General features: G+C 38.5%; 3 protein-coding genes across 4 annotated transcripts; 2 read left to right on the top strand and 1 right to left on the bottom strand.

Annotated features, from left to right (window-relative positions):
- Positions 1–200: 200 nt before the first annotated feature.
- Positions 201–1,103, bottom strand: LOC111209741 (23.5 kDa heat shock protein, mitochondrial-like). Its single transcript, XM_022709751.2, has 2 exons — positions 942–1,103; positions 201–847 (listed from the first exon to the last, which is right to left on the bottom strand). The coding sequence occupies exons 1-2, from the start codon at positions 1,036–1,038 to the stop codon at positions 462–464; spliced, it is 483 nt and encodes a 160-aa protein (XP_022565472.1). The 5' UTR covers positions 1,039–1,103; the 3' UTR covers positions 201–461.
- A 167-nt stretch (positions 1,104–1,270) lies between these two features.
- On the top strand, positions 1,271–4,975 carry LOC106405757 (conserved oligomeric Golgi complex subunit 7-like). The gene is made up of 9 exons (XM_013846298.3): positions 1,271–1,613; positions 1,708–1,797; positions 1,865–1,984; positions 2,044–2,145; positions 2,223–2,491; positions 2,611–2,756; positions 3,124–3,322; positions 3,449–4,115; positions 4,197–4,975. Exons 1-9 carry the CDS (start codon positions 1,272–1,274, stop codon positions 4,809–4,811), a joined length of 2,550 nt encoding a protein of 849 aa, XP_013701752.3. The 5' UTR covers position 1,271; the 3' UTR covers positions 4,812–4,975.
- Positions 4,976–14,637: 9,662 nt separating this feature from the next.
- Positions 14,638–16,755, top strand: LOC111209314 (luc7-like protein 3). Of its 2 annotated transcripts, none has more exons than XM_048770142.1 (7): positions 14,638–14,854; positions 14,944–15,072; positions 15,145–15,184; positions 15,486–15,561; positions 15,637–15,837; positions 16,027–16,236; positions 16,315–16,755. In XM_048770142.1, the coding sequence occupies exons 1-7, from the start codon at positions 14,812–14,814 to the stop codon at positions 16,600–16,602; spliced, it is 987 nt and encodes a 328-aa protein (XP_048626099.1). In that variant the 5' UTR covers positions 14,638–14,811; the 3' UTR covers positions 16,603–16,755. The 2 variants fall into 2 exon arrangements, with proteins under 2 accessions (XP_048626099.1, XP_048626100.1); XM_048770143.1 differs by having other exon boundaries at positions 14,650–14,854; positions 14,930–15,072.
- Positions 16,756–21,639: the final 4,884 nt, after the last annotated feature.

The following is a 21,639-nucleotide window of genomic DNA, read 5'->3' as shown; positions in this document are numbered from 1 at the left end:
TATATTCTTGGAACTATTAGTTTCTTGATTCTTTATCTGGCAATCTCTTTTGTATATATAAATTTTGATGTTGCGGAATGTAAAGAGTCTTTCTGCGGTGGTCTTGTTGTTGCTAGGATTAGCTTGAGTGGTAGGTCCAGAGAGGGAATGGTGGAAAAAAATCTAGGATTAGCTTTAATAGATTTTTGTGGCCAGATTTCTATACTAAAAATCTTAATCCAACAGTGGAGAACGAAGTTCACAGAAACGATCAATTGACAAGTAGGATCACTGAAATATTCCAAGAAACTGGATATAGTTCAATAAACCAAAGAAGAGAGAAAGCTTCAACAATTCAAATAGAAGGTTGAAAGCAGCAAACATGAAAGATAATGAAGAACTTTTGCCAAGGATGTTATATCGATTTGAAAGTTTTGGAATAATAGATGTGGACAAAGTTTACAGAAACGTAGACGAAACCTCTAGTCGACCTTAATGTGGAGAGCATTGTTAAGGTCTAGCTGTATGATCTTAGGAACCACAACTTTTAACACGCCGTTTTTCATCTCCGCCTTTATCTCATTCGCCTTGTATTCTTCTTCGGGCAACTCTATCCTACTCGAAAACTTACGTCCTTCGTCGTGATCTTCTCCTTTGATCACAAGTGTTTCTTGTTCCAAAGAAAGCTTCACATCCTCTCTGCTAAGCCCCGGCATATCAATCCTCACGTGTAACGCATTCTCCTTCTCTTTCACATCCCACCCAAGTCTTCCACCCGTTGCTACTACCAGAGGGCCTTCTTCTTCGTCCTCTAGGGATTGAACCACATGGCTCAAGCTCATGGCTGGTGTAATCAGATCGTAGAAGCCTGGAAGTGGAGTCACATCAACGAAAACCAGATTCAGATCCGACACTTGTTCCGTTATAATAATAACAGATGGGAGGAATTAGACCTCGATTACCTGATTTGGTATTGAAGAGGCGATAAGCAGCAGCCGGACGATGGACGACGGTGGAAGAGAGAAGTCTCCTGAAAGCTAGACGCGATGTTGAGGCCATTTTCAGAAAAGAGAAGAAGGAACGAGGAGCAAGGGTAAAGTGTAATGACTAATGAGGGAGGGGTGAATTATATAGAAGAAGGTTCTAGAAGTACGTGGTCCGCAAGTAAAATACGTATAAGGACAATAAATCTTTGGACCCTAATTAAAGTTTCTCTACGGTTCGGTTTAGCATAGATTTGTGCCGATTAGAAACCGGTTTAGGTAGATTTGGTTCAGTTTGTATCTTCTTCGATGGGAGATTTCGTCTTATTCAACGTAGAGAGAGAGAGAGAGAGAGAGAGACTAGAGATGATGGTGGATCTGGGTCCGTTCTCAGACGAGGAGTTCGATGCGAAGCGGTGGGTTAACTCGACGTGCCAAGCGCGTCACCCGCAGGACTCACTGGAGAAACACCTCGTGGATCTGGAAATGAAGCTCCAGATCGCCTCCGAGGAGATCGGATCGTCTCTCGAAGAGCAGAGCGGAAGCGCTCTCCTTCGCGTCCCTCGCGCAACACGCGATGTCCTGCGGCTACGTGACGATGCGGTGTCTCTGCGTAGTTCAGTTGCCGGAATCCTCCAGAAGCTCAAGAAGGTACCGCATTGTGCTTAAACTCTTTGAATTCTGAGATCACGCACTTTCGTTTACACACTGGATCTGAGATCTCAACCTGAAATGGTACTTGCAGGCAGAGGGATCATCAGCAGATTGTATAGCTACTCTTGCTAGAGTGGACAGTGTCAAACAGAGAATGGAGGCTGCCTACAAAACACTACAGGTCTGTTATTTTTGGTAAATCCATCCAGACTTGGTTCGATCAAGTATTGATTATCTTCTTTGGACAGGATGCTGCTGGGTTAACTCAGTTAAGCTCGACGGTTGAGGATGTTTTTGCCAGTGGCGATCTTCCTCGTGCTGCAGAAACTCTTGCCAGCATGAGAAACTGCTTGTCTGCTGTTGGAGAGGTTGTACCAAATACCATTCTTGACTTGTGTATCCTCCCTCACTCACTTTTGATAAACAGGTTGCAGAGTTTGCTAATGTTAGAAAGCAACTAGAGGTTTTGGAGGATAGGCTAGAGGCGATGGTGCAGCCACGTCTTACTGATGCATTAACATTTCACAAGGTTGGTACCCAAATATCTTGTGATTTAGGTTGTTGCTGTTAGTTTGGACTGAAAAGCCTTTTTCACAAATCTGGCAGGTTGATGTTGCCCAAGATTTGCGAGGAATTCTCATCCGTATTGGGAGATTCAAGTCTCTCGAGTTGCAATATTCAAAAGTCCGTCTTAAGCCAATAAAACAACTCTGGGATGATTTCGACACTAAGCAAAGACCCAACAAGCTTGCCAGCGAGAGAAGTGAAACCCAAACGTTGTCTAGTGGCGATGAGCTTCAGTTGACATCCTTTGCCAGTTGGCTGCCAAGCTTTTACGACGAGTTGCTACTCTATCTTGAGCAGGAGTGGAAATGGTATTTTTGTACCTTTCTTTTTACAGTAACTAAAGACCCAATCATGTGATTTGGCTTTCATGAACACTATGTCAGACCTTTATTCCCGATCATGTGGTTTTTCTTTCATGATTGTTCAGGTGTATGGTTGCCTTCCCTGATGACTACATGACTCTCGTCCCAAAGCTGTTGGTTGAGACCATGGGGGTACTTGGGGCTAGCTTTGTTTCTCGTCTTAACCTTGCAACAGGAGATGCTGTTCCTGAAACAAAAGCACTCGCCAAAGGTCAGATTTTCCTTCTTAGTCTTGTCCTTTACCCAGAATGTTTGGGGTTACTTGCTTCCATGGTGGTTTTACTCTACTATCAGCATGCTTTGCTAGATAGTACTAAGACGATCAGTTTTCTTCTGCTTTGACATGAGCTACTACCGTTCTTGGTGTTTTGTCTGGTTTGTTATTTTAATGCAAAATAGCCAACTTTGTGAATCGGTCAATTTAGCAGGAAAGTTTGGAAAAAGGTCTGAAGTTTTGTTATTAAACCTACTCATTTAGCGATTGCAAATCTCCCAAACATTTAAGCAATACGTTTGTCTTACATTTATATTTGTGCAATGAGAGGAGTACTGACACTTCTGATGTATTTCTTGAACAGGTGTGATGGATCTATTATCGGGAGACTTACCCAAGGGTATTAATATTCAGACCAAGCATCTTGAGGCCCTTATTGACCTGCACAACGTAACTGGGTCCTTTGCGAGAAATATCCAGCACCTGTTTGCTGAATCTGAACTTAGGGTCTTAATAGATACGCTGAAGGCCGTGTACTCACCCTTCGAATCATTTAAGCAAAAGTAAGTTTCATGTTGTGTAGTTTTCTTCTCAACACGTCTCTGTCCATTTCTAGCATTTATGGATTGTCTCATTTTCCAATAGTTCTTCAAGGCTTGCTTGTGACATTAGAATTGATCATGCTTTAGGTATGGGAAGATGGAACGTGCTATTCTGTCTTCGGAGATCGCAGTTGTGGATCTGAGAGGGGCCGTTACGCGTGGTGTTGGAGCTCAAGGAATTGAACTCAGCGAAACAGTGCGTAGGATGGAAGAGTCTGTTCCCCAAGTTGTTGTTCTTCTTGAAGCTGCGGTTGAGAGGTGTATCGGTTTCACTGGGGGCTCAGAGGCAGACGAGCTGATACTTGCAATAGATGACACTATGGTGCAGTATATCTCTATGCTTCAGGAAGCACTCAAATCTTTGAGAGTTGTGTTCGGAGTGGATGGTACAGGTGATGGAGTTAGCTCAAAGAAAGATGGAAGTGCAGAGAAAAGCTCTCGTAAGATGGACTTGAGTTCAAATGAGGAGTGGTCCATTGTCCAGGGAGCTCTTCAAATACTTACAGTAGCGGATTGCCTTACGAGCAGGTCTTCCGTATTTGAAGCTTCTTTGAGAGCCACTCTGGCTAGGCTAAACTCCAGCTTGTCTATTTCATTATTTGGCACAAATCTGAATCAGAACCTGTCACATTTGACAAGTGAACAAACAGCTGGAGATTTGTCTATGGCTGGACGAGCTTCCCTGGATGTGGCAGCTATTCGGTTGGTTGATGTCCCGGAGAAGGCTCGCAAACTCCTAAACCTGTTGGAGCAGGTAGTCCTAATTTACAAAGATTCATAAATTAATATACAATGTTCACGTGTCTGATTTTCTTTTCCTCTTGTTTTGTTGCAGTCTAAAGATCCAAGGTTCCATGCACTGCCTTTGGCATCTCAGAGAGTTGCTGCATTTGCGGATACAGTGAACGAACTTGTATATGACATCCTCATATCAAAAGTGAGGCAAAGACTCGGGGAAGTATCTCGCCTACCAATCTGGTCTTCAGTGGAGGAACAGACTGCGTTTGCTCTACCAAACTTCAGCTCGTACCCTCAGGCTTACGTTACAAGCGTTGGAGAATATCTCCTGACTTTGCCTCAGCAGCTTGAGCCTCTAGCTGAAGGAATCTCAACCAATGGTGATTCAAACAACGAGGACGCACAGTTCTTTGCAACCGAGTGGATGTTCAAGGTAGCAGAAGGCGCAACGGCTCTGTACATGGAGCAACTGAGAGGAATCCAATACATTTCAGACCGAGGAGCACAGCAGCTGTGTGTAGATATAGAGTATTTGAGCAATGTGCTTGCGGCCTTGTCCATGCCGATTCCGCCTGTGCTTGCAACTTTCCAGACGTGTTTGGCTACACCAAGAGATGAGCTCAAAGACGTGATGAAATCAGAAGCTGGTAGTGAACTTGATTTCCTAACGGCCAATCTTGTTTGTAAGATGCGTCGTATCAGTTTTGATTAGTCTCTAAACTCTCAAAAACGTGCTTTGGTGCCTACGAAGAAGACCTGCTAACTAATTTGTTCGGCTGGCCATTGTCATATTTTGTATTACACATTTCCAAGTTTTGATGCTATGATAAGACAAGTTTCTTTGTTTTCTTAATATAATAACTAGATTCTCGCGAATAGTATCTTATAAATTTTAATTTTAATTTTTTTTAAATATTTAAAGTTTAATTTATATTATTTTATATCAAAAATCACAAATATGATCAAGATTTAGGTTGATTTTATTTGTGATTTTTTGACAATATTAAATTGATTGATTTATTGCTCATAGTTAACAGATTTATTTGATTGGTTTTCAGACCATAGTAGTGTATAGTATTATATTTGGTGAGTGTATATATGTTGTGTTGTTCCAATATTTGAGTTTTCATGTTAAAACAATGCTATTCAAATTCATGACTTTTAACGATTAAATGTATGTTTTGTTGTTTTCTCTTGTATACGTACACATTTTATTATTATTTTATTGCAAGTTTTGTTTATTGATCATAGGCGTTTAATATAATTTTTTTTATCTCGGAATTTTACAGCATTTGTTTTTGTATGCTGACATTTTTTTCATATTTTCAATACCTAGTTATACAAATAATACGTACGTGTGTTTTTTAGAAGAAGTTTTGATCCCGTAAACTTGAGCAAAACTCTTCATCATGTCAGCTCATCCATGTTTTCCTATAACCTTAGATTCATTAGATGCCTCGTTAGAACTCTTTACGTATCCACAAATGGTTTTGCCTATTAATTATATAAAAGATATTACTTTGGACTGAAAATGGTGACTGATAATAAACCAGCTAACAGATATGTTTATTTGTGTACAAGCAAATCTTACCTAAAAAGTAAGGTGCAATTTTATTGGTTGTATACAAAATATGTTTTGAAATCGTAACATAACTATCTTATCTATTAAAATCAAAACAAAAGAGTAAAGTTTCAATTCTTCAATACACACAACCTAATTACATATCTGATTAATGCCTTGAGCTAGACTCATACGAATAAACACCATGTCATAAATCTGCGTAGAAGCTTGATTTGCTTTGACGGGGATTTGTCAGTGAACATAAGTCCAAGTGTAATTACTTGCTTAATTTTTCCCAACGTTCTCTTTTCAATCTTCATATTCTCATCAACCACTCTCTCTCTAAGTTATCCGACCATAAACTCTTATTTACTCAGCATACCTCCTTTCTGGATCTTCTTGTTCCTCACCAGGTTTTAGATTTGTAATCCTTTCCAAGATAAACAATCCAAAGTTAAATATATCTGTAGATGATAACACAAACAAAAACACACGTAACTTGAAATTTTTGTATTTTATATTTTCGAAGAAAGAGCCATTACTTGATGAGTAGGTTTCATCTCCAATCTTAAATTGAGAAATCAATGGTTCGTGATCATCATCGATAACAAAACACTACTTGCATTCAGATCAAATATAATCTGAGGCCATAGATAAAACATACTTTCTACAACTCCTATAACCACTCCTAATCTTCTTCTCCATGACGAAGCCAATGAAGAATTGAGCGTAAGTCTATAATATTTTCTCCACCGGTCGATGCTGTAACCAAAGCGATCAAGTTACTGCTAAAAAGCTTACCAAATTCTTGTGTCTTAGCTTAAAAACACACGCCTTTTCTCTTTTGAAACCATCTTTATATAAACCTAACCTGTCCCGTTTCTTAACGTTCCTCTGTAGTCTGTAGATATCTGCTCCATTGCTCTTCCTCACAATTTTCTGTTCCCAGAACTCATTTGACATTGCATCGAGCATAGGCGGATGTGAATTTAAGGCTTCTCCGGCATGTTCGTGGTAAGCAATCATGTCTTTTTGAGAGATAACCATCCTAAGCAACAGCAAAACGTAGAAGATTAGAAACTTACGACCCTTTGATTCCTATCAGTTTTAGAGACTCCATCTATCTTTAAATCAAGCTTAAGTAGGTGTCTTTATCTATTTAAGAAATGAGAATCTGAATGTAGAGTTAATCATGGTTTAAATGGAGGAAAAAGATAAGTGAGTACCTACTACACTTCACTGAATTTTCGGTAAAACTCGCCAGCAGGGAACTCTAAGAATGTAGTGGGAAAAGGGAACATGAGAGAGCCGATGTGGATGATGATCATTAAAGAAATCGACTGTCACGTACTTGGTTCCGATAAGGATGCCTCCTTTGGAATTATTGCAAGCTTACCAGAAATGGATTAGCCTAAACATCAACTTGGAATCTTCTGGTCCTGCTGAAACAAAAGTGGAGAATGGCTTGTATTGCACGGCGGCGATTGCCGTTTGATTTGCCATAGTGCTGGGATGCGTTTGCTGAGGAAGAGATTGTTGGGTTGGGATATATATATAGTCTCAATAGGGAAAGGAGAGAGATGAGATGTGTTTCAGTGATTAATTAAGGGATCTTCAAGAGGCATTGATATCATTGAGTAAGAGGAGGGATGTGGAGAGTTACACGCCGATTTGTGTGGAGGATAGCTTTGATTCATCATTGTTGTCATCGTAGGCGTTATACAGAGGAGATGAGAAGACAATGAGTTTTTGGAGGGTCTGTAGATGCCATGACAACTTAGGTTAGAGGAAGAGGAAAGTAAAACAAACTGGTCATTAAAATTAATGGGCCTATTACGTAGCACAGATTCATGGCCCAACAGCTTAACATCCTTGACGACATGGACAAATGATTGGTTATGAATATTTTGTCCTATGTGGCACACTTAGAATTGTTTCAATTTAGTTCTTTTTATATAGTAGAGATGTAATAAAGTTATACTCCCATCCGTTTTAAACAAGGAAGTTTTTGATGTTTAAAAATAGAAGATGTTTCCATTTTTTCAATGTAATTTTTACTTTTACCAAAAATTGCATAACTAATGATATTTTGTAGTTTATTTTATTATTGATTGGATAATTTTTAATTTATATCTTAATAATATTTTTAGAGAAAAACAAGTTTCAAAATAACTATGCACTAACTTAAGAATTCATGTAGGTTGAAAGCGAGAAAGTAATTAAACTCTTAATTATGCAATATTTTCCTCATAAAAAATGCCTTTGTGTTGTGAAATCTTTTTCTTTTATGTATGTTGCTAAATCAAGTGATATTATGGATGCTCAAAATACAATGGAACCAATCATAGAATTGTTAATATTCTCCGCACATTTTGTGTAATAGCATAATATAATAAAGAAACTGGACATTATATAAGAAAAAAAAAGTATATAAGTTTAGTTTAATTGAGTAAGTAATGATGTAAAATAAAATAAAAAATATGCTGATGTGGACATGATGATTAAGAGGTCGATTGTTTCTAGTTTTTGCTTTAGTTTTTGGTTTTTGTTTTGTGAAATACTCTAAGATAGCACTAAAAAAGTTTTGGTCACAAATATAGACTATAAGGATCAAAATGACCAAAATGTTTCATTAAACAGGTAAATATACATTTATACCCTAGGGTTAACTAATTCAAACTTTAGGGTTTAGAGTTAAGGGGTGGGAATTTGTGATAGAAGTTTAAAATTTTATAAAATGAAAAATAAATATTAAAAATTTAAAAATAAAAATTTTAAAAATAGTTTTAAAAAGTATTTTCGAATTACAAAAAGAAAATTTGAAAAAAAAAAATTCAAAAAAAAAAATTTATAAAAAAGTTCCAATTTGAAAACATATAATCTAAAACTATAATTTTTTTATTTTATATATCTAGGATATTAGGATCATTTTACCTATTAAATGAAACATTTTGGTCATTTTTCTTCTTTTGGTCTATTTTTGTGACCAAAACTTGAAAATGATCTATTTAGGAGAATTGCAATTTTGTTTTTGTAATAACTATTTTTTATCCAATCAAGTTTTAGTTTTTAGTTTTTGTTTTTATAAAAACTATTTCACTTGTCAATCAAGTTTTTTTAACAAATAGATTCTCTAAAATTTAGGGAAACTAGTTTTTCAAAATTTCAATCAATCTGTGAAGAAAAGCCAAAAACCAACTTGATAGGATACAAGAAGAAGAAGAAGATGACGTTGAAGTGGCGCCAAGGAAATCGTCAAGGCCACGTAAGCCAAACAGCAAATATCTTTAAATCTTAAAGATATATCTTTTCTTTTGTTATTTCAAGTTGTTAATAAGTGGAACGCTTCTTACGTAACGTTCTCCACCTTTCCCATGTTTCCTGCATTATAGGAGTCAATGACTCCACCTCTTATTATTTGCTTCATGTACTTTCCTATTTAAAGAAATGAAAAAGACAAAAAGAGGTAGACTTATCTACCCAAAACTACTTGTGTTCTTGTTACTTGTGATCAACATTGATATCTCTTGGCAAGGGACCTATCAGTGGTATCAGAGCTTACGTTTTCTCTTCTTCTTTCTTTCGATCCACCCAGTCAAACATCATTCCACCTCGTACCACCAAAAACTCACAAAAAACCCGGCTTGTGTCTCAAAATCTACGGAACGAGACCATGGCCAACAACAGAGAACTTCTCGACGATCTCGAATCAAGTACGGGAATGGTTCAAGATGAACTACTCAAACTCACAACAGGCATCAATGACAGGATTCGGGGTTTGGAGGATTCCTTCCAACGAACAATGGCTCAGTCACTCACGGAAATGCAAGGGCTTGTCCTAAGCAATCGCGAAACCGAATCCAGCACGTCTCAAGTCCCACCGCGACGCGCTACAACACCACCTCAAACCACCCGCACCGAAGACGTCAACCCTTTTGTGGCTACTCATAGCAACCGTCGGCATGTCAAGCTCGAGCTTCCCAGATTCAGCGACGGAGATCCGACTGAATGGCTTACCAAGGCTACTCAATATTTCGCCTACTACGAGATCACCGGCAACCAACGAGTAAGCTTTGCCTCCTATCACCTCACGGAGGAAGCCAACGAGTGGTGGCAGGCAACTGTACGAGCACTCGGCGTGGACCAGACGCTTATCTCATGGGAGACGTTCGAGGGGGAATTGTGGACGAGGTTTGGTCCGACTCGTATCACAAACTTCCATGAGGAGCTATCAAAGATCCGTCAAACAGGGACGTTCCGAGAGTACCAACGTGCCTTCGACAGACTCAGGAACAAAGTCTCAAATTGGTCGGAGGAAGCACTCGTCGGAACATTTCTCGGAGGTCTTCATCACTCCATCGCTGATGATGTCCGTATGTTCCAACCAAAGACTCTGCAAGAGGTTGTCAATTTAGCTCGCATGAAGGATGATCAATTACAGAAACAGAAACGCTTCACCTCTAGGAGTCAATCCTTCTCTCCATCGACTCCAAGAACAAACACGATAACGCCAGTTCCACCGCGGCCAGAGCAAACACCTCGCAAACTCAGCTGGGAGGAGATGAGACGAAAGCGCAGTTTGGGCCTCTGTTTTAGCTGCGACGAGAAGTACTCTCCGGGCCATAAGTGCGCTAATCCCCAACTCTTCATCATGGAAGGAATCGATGATACGGAACCCGACGAAGCAGACATAGAAGAGGACGACTCTACACCGGAGATTACTCTCCATGCCCTCACTGGGTGGGATTCTCCGACGACAATGCGCCTCTTGGCTATAATCATTAACCGCAACCTCCATGCCCTCGTTGATAGCGGCTCTACACACAATTTTATCAGTGAGAAAGTCGCATCCGACTTACAGTTGCAGGAGACGCTGACAAAACCGTTCAATGTCCGTGTCGCCAACGGCACACCACTCAGCTGCAGCAGGAGGTTCGACGACGTCGGAATAAAGATCGGAAGTGCTTGTTTCCGTATTACACTTTATGCCCTTCCCTTGGTGGGCCTTGATTTGGTAATGGGAATCCAATGGCTCCAAAGTCTTGGGCCCATACTAACAGATTGGAAGGCCCAAACACTTCAGCTAGACTGGGAAGGAGAAACACATATTCTGAATGGGCTTCACCAAAACGAAATCCAGCCCACATCACGAGAGGAAATAGGGAAAGAAGCCCGACAAGGTCATCTTCTTTTTGTGTTGTGTTCGACGGCGATATCACCGGAACTGAAAGAACTCAACGATGACTTCCGCGTGATACTCAAGGAATTCAACGGGATTTTCGAGTCTCCCGACGGACTTCCTCCACCCCGAGACATCGAACACACCATTACACTCAAAGAAGGTACTGATCCTATCAACGTGCGACCGTACCGATACGCCTATTTTCAGAAAGACGAGATCGAGCGGCAAGTCACTGACATGCTCAAGGCCGGTATAATCCGTACCAGTTCGAGCCCGTTCTCTTCCCCTGTACTCCTTGTCAAGAAGAAGGATGGCTCTTGGCGGTTCTGTACTGATTACAGAGCACTCAATTCAGCAACCATCAAGGATCGATTCCCAATTCCTACAGTGGAGGATATGCTCGATGAGTTACACAGTTCAGCTTACTTCACCAAACTCGATCTCACCGCCGGGTTTCATCAGGTTCTAATGCGCTCGACCGACATTCACAAAACTGCCTTCCGAACACACCACGGTCATTTCAAGTATCTGGTCATGCCCTTCGGTCTTTGCAACGCACCATCGACATTCCAATCGCTAATGAACGACATTTTCAGGCCATACATGCGCAAGTTCGTGCTTGTTTTTTTCGACGACATTCTTGTCTACAGTCCAACGTGGGAGGCACACTTACAGCACGTTAGAGAGGTATTGAGCTTAATCCAACATCACCAGCTTTCCGTCAAATTTAAGAAATGTGAATTTGGGAAAAGAGAGCTCGAGTACCTTGGCCATATTATCTCCAACACCGGTGTAATGGTGGACCAATCTAAGGTGCAGGCGATGACTGATTGGCCGGTCCCCACATCCGTTACTGAGCTCCGAGGCTTTCTTGGCCTTACTGGGTACTACCGCAAATTTGTACACGATTATGGGCTGATTGCAAGACCACTCACCAATCTCCTTCGCAAGGGTAAGTTCACGTGGAGCTCTGAAGCAGATACAACCTTCAATAAGCTGAAGGAAGCAATGACATCTTCCCCAACATTGGCTCTCCCAAACTTCTCCATGCCTTTTGTGATTGAAACTGATGCCTCAGGGGATGGAATCGGTGCCGTTCTCTCTCAGAATGGGCAACCAATTGCCTTTATTAGTCGGTCATTGGGCGTTACAAAAAAAGCGTGGTCAACTTACGCGAGAGAGATGTTGGCGATCATCGTGGCAATCCGTACATGGAGACCTTACCTACTAGGGCGCAAATTCACAATCCAAACAGACCAGAGGAGCCTACGCTACATGTTGGAGCAACGGATACTGACGCCAGAACAACAAAAATGGATGTCGAAGCTCGTCGGGTATGATTACGAAATTGTTTACAAGCCTGGCAAAACAAAATCTGCAGCTGATGCCTTGTCTCGAGTCCCCGATAGCCCAATCCTTAACGCGCTCTCCGTCCCACATACCTCCTTTTGGGACGATCTCCGAGCTCTCGCGTCATCAGATCCTTACCTCCTCCGTATAGGAGCAACCGCAAAGGGGAAACCAGGTCTTCCTTACTCTTGGAAGGATGGGCTCCTCTGCTACAACAACAGAGTGGTAGTTCCACCAGGCTCTCCTCTTATCAAGCAACTTCTATATGAGCATCACGATACGACATTGGGTGGTCATTCTGGTGTCTTGCGTACGTTTAAACGGCTTTCTCATCACTTCTATTGGCCTTCTATGCACAAGACAGTTGTGGAGTACATTTCTCACTGCGATACTTGTCAACGCGCGAAGTCACAAACGATGTCGCCTGCCGGTCTTCTTCAACCTCTTCCGGTTCCTGAACAGCTTTGGGAAGATATATCAATGGACTTTGTCGACGGTTTGCCTCGTTCTGGTTCTTTCACGTCAATCATGGTGGTCGTCGACAGGCTTAGTAAGTCAGCTCATCTCATACCATTATCCCACCCCTACACTGCTTCCATAGTTGCTTCACGGTTTGTCGCAAACGTCGTCAAACTACACGGACTGCCTCGTACGATACTCAGCGACTGCGATCCAGTCTTTCTCAGCCACTTCTGGAAGGAACTATGGCGCCTATCCGGTACAACGCTTAAAATGTCCACCGCATATCATCCTCAAACCGACGGTCAGACAGAGGTAGTGAATCGCTGCATCGTTCACTACCTTCGTTGCTTTGTCCAACAACGCCCAACGCACTGGAGTTCATTCCTTCCATGGGCCGAATACTGGTACAACACAACCTTCCACTCAAGCACCGGCACTACCCCATTCCAGGCTCTCTATGGTCGCCCTCCCCCTGCTATACCGAGGTATGAACTTGGTTCTACTCTTGTTGGTGAGATTGATGAACAATTACAGCGACGAGACGAGTTGTTAGACGAACTCAAACAACACTTGTAAGCTTCAAATAACAGAACGAAACAGCTCGCTGACACACACCGCCGTGATGTTGAATACAAGATAGGTGACTGGGTTTTCTTACGCCTCCAACCGTACCACCAGAAGACTGTCCTCCGCCGTTCTTCACAGAAACTATCACACCGCTATTTTGGTCCTTTCAAAGTTGAGGCTCGCATTGGAAATGTTGCTTACCGCCTCGCTCTCCCCGCAACTGCACGAATTCATCCTGTCTTCCATGTCTCCTTATTGAAGAAACGTGTGGGTGATGAAGAACCTGTTTCGGTTCAACTACCACCATTGAAGGAATCAGGTACCTTGCGCCTCACTCCAGCCAAAGTTCTGCAACAACGCACCGTCCAGAAATTTGGGAAAGAACTCACGGAGATACTAGTCCAGTGGGTTGACTTGCCTGCTACCGAAGCTACTTGGGAGGACACGCACCAAATTACTACCAGCTTTCCTACGTTTCACATGAACCTTGAGGACAAGGTTCTTTCTGAGGATGGGAGTGTTGATAGGATACAAGAAGAAGAAGAAGATGACGTTGAAGTGGCGCCAAGGAAATCGTCAAGGCCACATAAGCCAAACAGCAAATATCTTTAAATCTTAAAGATATATCTTTTCTTTTGTTATTTCAAGTTGTTAATAAGTGGAATGCTTCTTACGTAACGTTCTCCACCTTTCCCATGTTTCCTGCATTATAGGAGTCAATGACTCCACCTCTTATTATTTGCTTCATGTACTTTCCTATTTAAAGAAATGAAAAAGACAAAAAGAGGTAGATTTATCTACCCAAAACTACTTGTGTTTTTGTTACTTGTAATCAACATTGATATCTCTTGGCAAGGGACCTATCACAACTTTTGTGAGTTTTCAATATAAAAACGAATTTTGTATAAAACACTATATTTTAATTAATTAATAATAAAATAAATAATATTTTCATAAAGATAAAATTCCCATACGATTTTTTATCATGTAAACATCAATGTAAAATAATTTATTTGTGTTTCGTATATGTAAATAAATATAGATAATTTTAGTATTAGTTATAACCAATTAGTTATTAATTTCTATAAATTAAATTATTGAATAATTTTGATAATTATTATACACACTAAACAACGACTAAAAATTATAAAATTTAAAATATTTTATTAATAAAATATATTATACTAATTTGAAAATAGCCATTCAAGTTCTAAAAAAAATATATATATTTTATGTAATAAAATTGTAAATAGTTTCAATATATTGCTTATTTATTACTATTTTTTATTATTTTTAAATAATATATTACGTATTTTATATAAAAAAATTAAAGATACAGCAAAACCTAAATCTAAAAACTAAAAACTAAAACCAAAAGCTAAAAATAAAAAAAACAAAGTCTAAAAATTAAAAACTAAAAACTAAAATCTAAAACCAAAATCAAAAAACCAAAAACTAAAGGAAACAATATCACCTAAACGGTGAATACAGTTAACGGTAGAAGACGGCCTTTGCCAATCACGTGGCGAAGGAAACCCTAATTAATCATCACTCCTTTGGTTGGTCATCCTCTCGAATTCGTAATCCGCCATGGACGCTCAAAGAGCTCTGCTCGACGAACTTATGGGTGCTGGTGAGTTTTCGAATCGACCTGAAATTGAGCCTTGGATAGCTTAATTTTTTGGTTTAATTAGCCAAATAAGTATAGGAATTTGATGGCAGCTCGTGATCTGACGGACGAAGAGAGAAGAGGGTTCAAGGAGATTAAGTGGGATGATAGAGAGGTGTGTGCATTCTACATGGTTCGATTTTGTCCTCATGACCTCTTCGTCAACACCAAAAGTGATCTTGGTTTGTCACTAACTCTTAACTCCTTGCTTTGCCTTCTTTTTATTAGCTTCATTTTTGTGTTTTGTTTTTCAGGAGCCTGCTCGAGAATTCATGATCCAAAGTTGAAAGAGAGGTTAGAGAGGCTTGACATTATGTTTACTATTTGGTTTCAGTTTGACTTTTTCCGAATCTGAGATCGCTTCTTCTTACATAACTGTGCTTCATCTGAATACTCAATTGCACTCTACTACTAAAACCATCTCTGGCTTCCACTTTATTGGTCTTGAAAAGAAAAGAAAAAAAAAAAGAAAAGAAAGTTGGTTAATCGTTTGCTGCGTTTTGGTCCATCAATGTTCTCTGTAGAGGTTACTCAATAACCTCAACAAGTCTAAATCTTTTTCTTTCTTTTTTTCTTTTCGCTTGGCTTATTTCAGCTTCGAGAACTCTCCGAGGCATGATTCCTATGTTCCCAAATTCGAGGCTGAGCTTGTTCAGTTTTGCGAGAAGTTGGTGTGTAATGCTTTCCACTCTTCTTTATTAGTATTTGCTTTCTTCTCTGTGCTAAGATTGGGAATTGGGTTACAGGTTAATGATCTTGACAGGAAGGTAAGGCGTGGACGGGAACGTCTTGCGCAAGAGGTTGAACCTCCTCCACCGCCTACTCTATCCTCAGAAAAAGCTCAACAGTTATCTGTTTTGGAGGAGAAGATTAAGAACCTTCTGGAACAAGTGGAAGCACTTGGCGAAGATGGCAAAGTGGATGAAGCTGAAGCGCTAATGAGGAAGGTACATACGTTATGCCATGCTTTTGAGTTTTCAAGAGGCTCAAGATACTGAGTTTTCAAGTTTTGACTATCATAGTGAATCTTGTTATATGGTGATCTGCTTTATTCCTCCCTAATTGCAGTTGACATTATATGTGACACCTTTACTATATATATTCATTGGTCTTGTATCTTTTTGCAACTCTGGTAGGTGGAAGCGCTTAATGTTGAGAAGGCAGTGCTGTTACAACGTCCAAATGACAAGGCACTAGCGATGGTACATGAGAAGAAGATGGCACTGTGTGAGGTTTGTGGTTCATTCCTTGTGGCTAATGACGCTGTAGACAGGGCTCAGTCTCATGTCACTGGGAAGCAACATGTTGGCTATGGCATGGTCCGAGATTTTCTTGCTGAACAAAAAGTAAGTCTCTGTACGTATAATTTGTATCCTGCTTCATGCAAGTAATGATTTTTTTTTTTTTTTTTTTTAAATTTGCAGACTGTTAAAGATAAAGGGAAGGAAGAGGAAAGGCTAGGAAGAGGAAAAGAAAGTGATGATAAAAGGAAACCGAGGGAAAGCGAGAGTAGGAGGAGCGGTTCTAGGGAAAGAGAAAGACACCGTGATCGGGATCGAGACAGACATAGAGACCGCGGTAGAGATCATAGAAAGCCGAATGACAGGAGATCCAGGAGTGGGAGAGAGGGTCGTGATCGAAGCAGGTCACGTTCTCCTCATGGAAGGTCTGGTCACAGAAGGGTCTCGAGAAGTCCCGTTCGCCAGTACTAGTTTGAGATTATCTGTTGTCTCTATTTCTTTGGGGTCAGGAGCTTTGCAAACTGACAGAGGTAGAATTGTGAGACCCCCCTTAGTTCCTATTACCATGTGTGTTTCGTTTGGAACTTGTTAAAACTATTACAGATGAAAATTGTCTTTCTACCAGTCCACACAGCTATTCTAAGAGTTTGAGACCTTGCCCAATCTGCATTGGTTATTTGTTAAGAGGTCAAAAGCGTTGTGGTAGGTATAGCTTTTACACATTTAATTGTATTCCTCGACGTTTGATATGCCTTTCTGATATAAAGGCTACAGAATTCGGGAATATCGGGCTTGATTGACATATACTACTATACTGAGGTAACAAATATACGAAGCAGAAGTCATCCTTGCTAGAATTTGGGTTGTTTGAAGTTTGTTTATGGGTTTAGTGTTTGAAATTTGTTTATTTTCTCTGTCTGCACTCGAATGTCTAACCTTTCATTTCTTGAAATCTTTGGTTGCATTAAAAAGTCTTCAGTGTACAGTGTAAGTTACACAAGATGACAATACCTAAACGAAGACTTTACATTGAGTAATATTTACTTTAATCAGCAACTACATGATTATCCGCGCACATGCTCAGAATGAAATGTATATTCTACTCCCTCTATTCTCTTAACAAATAACCATTGTAAGATGTTTTGGTCTACTTTAAATAAACGAAAATCATGAAATTAATTAAAAATCTACAATTATTACTCCCTCTGTTCTGAAATATAAGATGTTTTGGGTAGTGCACACTTATTAAGAAAATTACTTTTTACCTATAAAATATCATTAAAATCACTACTATATAAAAAAAACTATTTTTGGAGCTTCTAAGGGGTGCCACGTCGGATGAAATATTTCTGGTCAATCATTTTGCCATGTCAGCTTGAATTCTACGTACTATTCAATTCTTCAGCGACAAAAAGAGTTCTGAGTTTCTCGAGCTTTGTATAAACCCATTGAGTGGCCCAATAAAGGTATCAAAATCGCATCTCCAACACGGAGAACGTAGTTTTGTTTTCCTCCTCTTTGACAGCTAAACACTTACCTTCTCCGCGGGTGAAACGGCTTCAATCCATCACTATGATTCATAAAAGCTATGTTAATGATTGTACCATCCAAACCAATCAACCTCTTCGACTCCTCCACCTTCACAATATATACATTCGGTTCTCTTGCTGAAAAATATTTCAATCTCTCAAGGAAATAAAATTCCAAGCTGTGACTCAAAACGGTCACTTTATGCCTGTCATGCATCTGGATCAGGTCCTCGGAAAAATGGCAATCGAGGATCTAGAGGACACAATCCACAAATCAAGCCTAAGATCAGAAGAATTATGGTATTTCATATAAAATCCTTTATCTACCATGCTCTATTTTTTTTAACATATAATTGTTGTGTTTGGTGTACCCACCCAACAAATGGGTTGGGTTTTATCGTGATGAAGAGTAAGAAAATGCGCTTTTGAAAGAATTTTCATGTTCTTAAACCCTCCGAAACCCTGTAAAAATAGTGGCACAAATCTAGAACATTTCTGATTTTTTTAATTGAAATATAAAGAATGAAAACTGATCACGCTAGAAGTTTATGGTGTTCAATGTGTGGTTTAAGAGATATGTTTAAACGTTCTCTTGAAGTATAATATATAATCATATACCAAATGGTTATGTTTCAGAATGATATATTGAATACATTGCTATTGATATAGGTTCCATTTGGTAAAGTTGTGAGATGTCCGAGCTGTTTGATTGGCATTGCTGTTCCACAACCCCAGAATGGAGTTCAGGTAACGATGTCCCCATCCGATCGACAATTAGTGATAAGCGTTTTCTACAAGTTTAACTGTTAAATATGTTCCGTATGTTCCTAGATTGTTTATGTGATGCAGCTTATTTTGGTTCTAGAGAGTGGGCTGTGTTTCGTTATTTGACCTGAAAAAGACTGAGATGTGTGGTGTTTTGATGCTGAAATATTCACTTATTCTAAGGAGCACAATCTTTTGAACGCAGCAAAGACGTTCCTCCATAGGAAAAAGGGCTAAAGACTAATCCAGATAAAGAAGAACAAAGTCACCTCTTCCATGCACTCTATAGTGGTGAAATTCCCATCGTAAACACAATTTAATATTAAAAGAATGAAGTTAGGCACATAATTTTAACCGTTGCAATGGATTTCAGGTACAAACACCTTCGGATACAGCAGAAACGCACCAGTTTGGTGCTGAGACAACTGAGCTCCCTGTGCAAGACGAAGAAAGAGTGACAATTGCGTTTGCTGTTCCATAACATGTTTGCAGACAAGTGAGGCACTGAACAATACCATGTTTTTTTTTTAACATTTACATATGAATATTTAGTCTGAGGCTTAAGTAGAAACTCCATTATTCCACAGGAAAGCATTGCTCAACAGATAGAGCAGATCTTGGAACTCGAAAACCTTGAAGAGGTATACAATTCTAAAATTACTTTACATCCAAATCAAATGTATATTTAGTGAAATCTTCCAGTTCATTTGGGACAAAAGAAAGCATACTTGCTTTGTGTGTTAATGTTACTTTGGTGTTTGTTGTATGAGATGCATAAATGTAAACTATAGGCCGAAGCAAACAATGAGTCAGAGAGAATTCTTAGCTCTCAACCTTAAACCTCTAATTAACAAAAAAAAAACCTGGTGAGGAAATCATTATCATCTTCAATCATCATCATCATCAATCATTACAACATAGCTCATCCTCATGGTAAGCAATCATCTTTCAGAGACATATGTATGGCCTTAATGATGTCTCTGCGGAACTGCAAACTAGATTCTTCAATGACATGAACCTGTGGAATGTTGAGTTTATGATGATATACATGTATGGTATTATAGAACCCTGGGTTTTAAAAAGCGTGCCTTAGGGTTGCTAAGGCTTATTAGAATCTATATCTCTCTTTCTGGGAGGAACACAGAGCTTGATGTAATCATAACACGAGAACTCGAGAAGGTTTGCTGATTTCTTAAAGCATGTGTGTTTACCATGCTTAAGTTGTTTGTTGAACTAATTGTATTTTATTTTCGATCTGATTTCTACTATGTTTGTTTGTTCAGTATTTGCAAGTTGTTGGATTGTACGAGGATAAGGAGGAAACATGTAGAAGGAAGGAGGTTCTGGGGAGTCTTAATCAGTTTATACTACTTTGTAACTATAAGAAATTGTGCTTATAGATATTTCATTTATGGTTATGATAAGGATTGAATGATCAGCTGCTTCATGAGACAATGCAGAGCAGCAGAGATATTTACTTCCGGCTAGGGGTAACCATAAAGATATATAGAAGATTAACTTTGTTTTACTCTTCTTTTTTTTTTTGCGCTGAGAAGTGGAAACTCTTTGGTGTAAAGTGATAAGGCATGTCGTGAATTGGTTGAAAGCTATGTGTTTCTTTGTTATATCTCTAGAACATTCCTCATAACAAAATAATAGACTAATCTATAGAATGTTTATAAATTTCTAAATATTAATATTTTGCATTACTATAATAAACATAAATTTACATAAATGTAATTCTATAACTTTAAAGAAAATAAAAACTATTTTCACATTATATCACACAGTATAATATAAAACTAGGTGTTTTGCCCGCACATGCGGGAATAATTTTCTTATCAATACTTATTAGTTTATATCTTATTAATCTAAAACCAGCATGATAAGTTATTATTTATGTTTTAAGATAGTTAAATCAAACATCAAAGTATTTATATATGTCAAATATTTTATCAAAATATATACTTATTATTGTGTTAAATTTTTTAAAACACTCATATCTTAGAAATAGTTTAGAAAATATCTTTATATAAATGTTTTTTTTTCTTGAATAATATTTAATTATAATTTTTTGTATCTTTTTAACTTTTATAATAAAAATATTGTTTTCACATAGCAACAAAATATATATATATATAAGAATTATCTTATTTTAAAACTTTTTGATAATTTTATTATATTATTTTAGAATCAATTATTTAATATTAATATAACATATAAATTCTATGATTAAAATAAAATTCGTTTTTAGTTATATATAAAATTCATTAAGGGTATTGTTTTAATTAACACATTAGCGAATCAGTTAGAAATTAATAATAAATCAATAACCTAGCTAAAAGTCTAAAAACCTAATAAAATATGACAAATAAGAAAAACTAACTAAATTTTAATATAAAATAGAAATTTAATATTGCTAAAATAAAATTCGTTTTTAATATATATAAGATTCATTAAGGGTATTTTTTAAATTAATAAATTAGTGACTTAGCTAAAACTAAATAATAAATCAATGATTTAGCTAAAATCTAATAAAAACCTGACAAATAAGCAAATTTACTAAAATTATGGATGATATAAAATATGATTGATTCTTTAATACAAAATTAAAATAAGAGTTTTGTTAAATCAAACATAAGTCTGCCGTATCGGTGTTACAAAAAAAAACAATCATTAATAGTGTCGTAGGAATTATGTATTTCCCATTAGCGAATAAAATTGAAGCAGAGTGTTGGAGGATAGCTCAACGTATAGACGAGATTATGGAGATTGATATGAGAGTTGAGGTAACGGACACAACTGTTCCTCCGCAAAGAAACGCTCATGCTAGATGGAGATGTCAAGTTGACGCATCCTGGATAAATGAAAGAGACATACCTGGACTTGGCTTTGTGTTAATGGATGGTGACTTTCCAATGCTGTTTGGAGCAAGGGCCGATATACACGCACCAAATCACCACTGCAAGCGGAAGCTGAAGGTTTGCTATGGGCACTGCAAGAGATACTGAAGTTTGGACGCAGAGAGATGGTCTTTCAATCGACTGTGAACAACTGGTTATACTCATTCAAAAGGAGGAAGATTGGCCTGCGTTGGACTCGGAGCTCGACGAAATACAAGCTGTATCCAAAGAATTTTCTGAACTTTCTATTGCTTATATTCCTAGATCTTTAAAATTCCGTAAGAATATCCTAGCAAAAGGTGTCCGATCAC

Source organism: Brassica napus, chromosome C9 (assembly GCF_020379485.1).
Source record: "Brassica napus cultivar Da-Ae chromosome C9, Da-Ae, whole genome shotgun sequence".
In the NCBI taxonomy this organism is placed as follows: Eukaryota; Viridiplantae; Streptophyta; class Magnoliopsida; order Brassicales; family Brassicaceae; genus Brassica; species Brassica napus.
The sequence above is the reverse complement of the archived record's forward strand: the minus strand, read 5'-3'. Positions and strand labels throughout refer to the sequence as shown.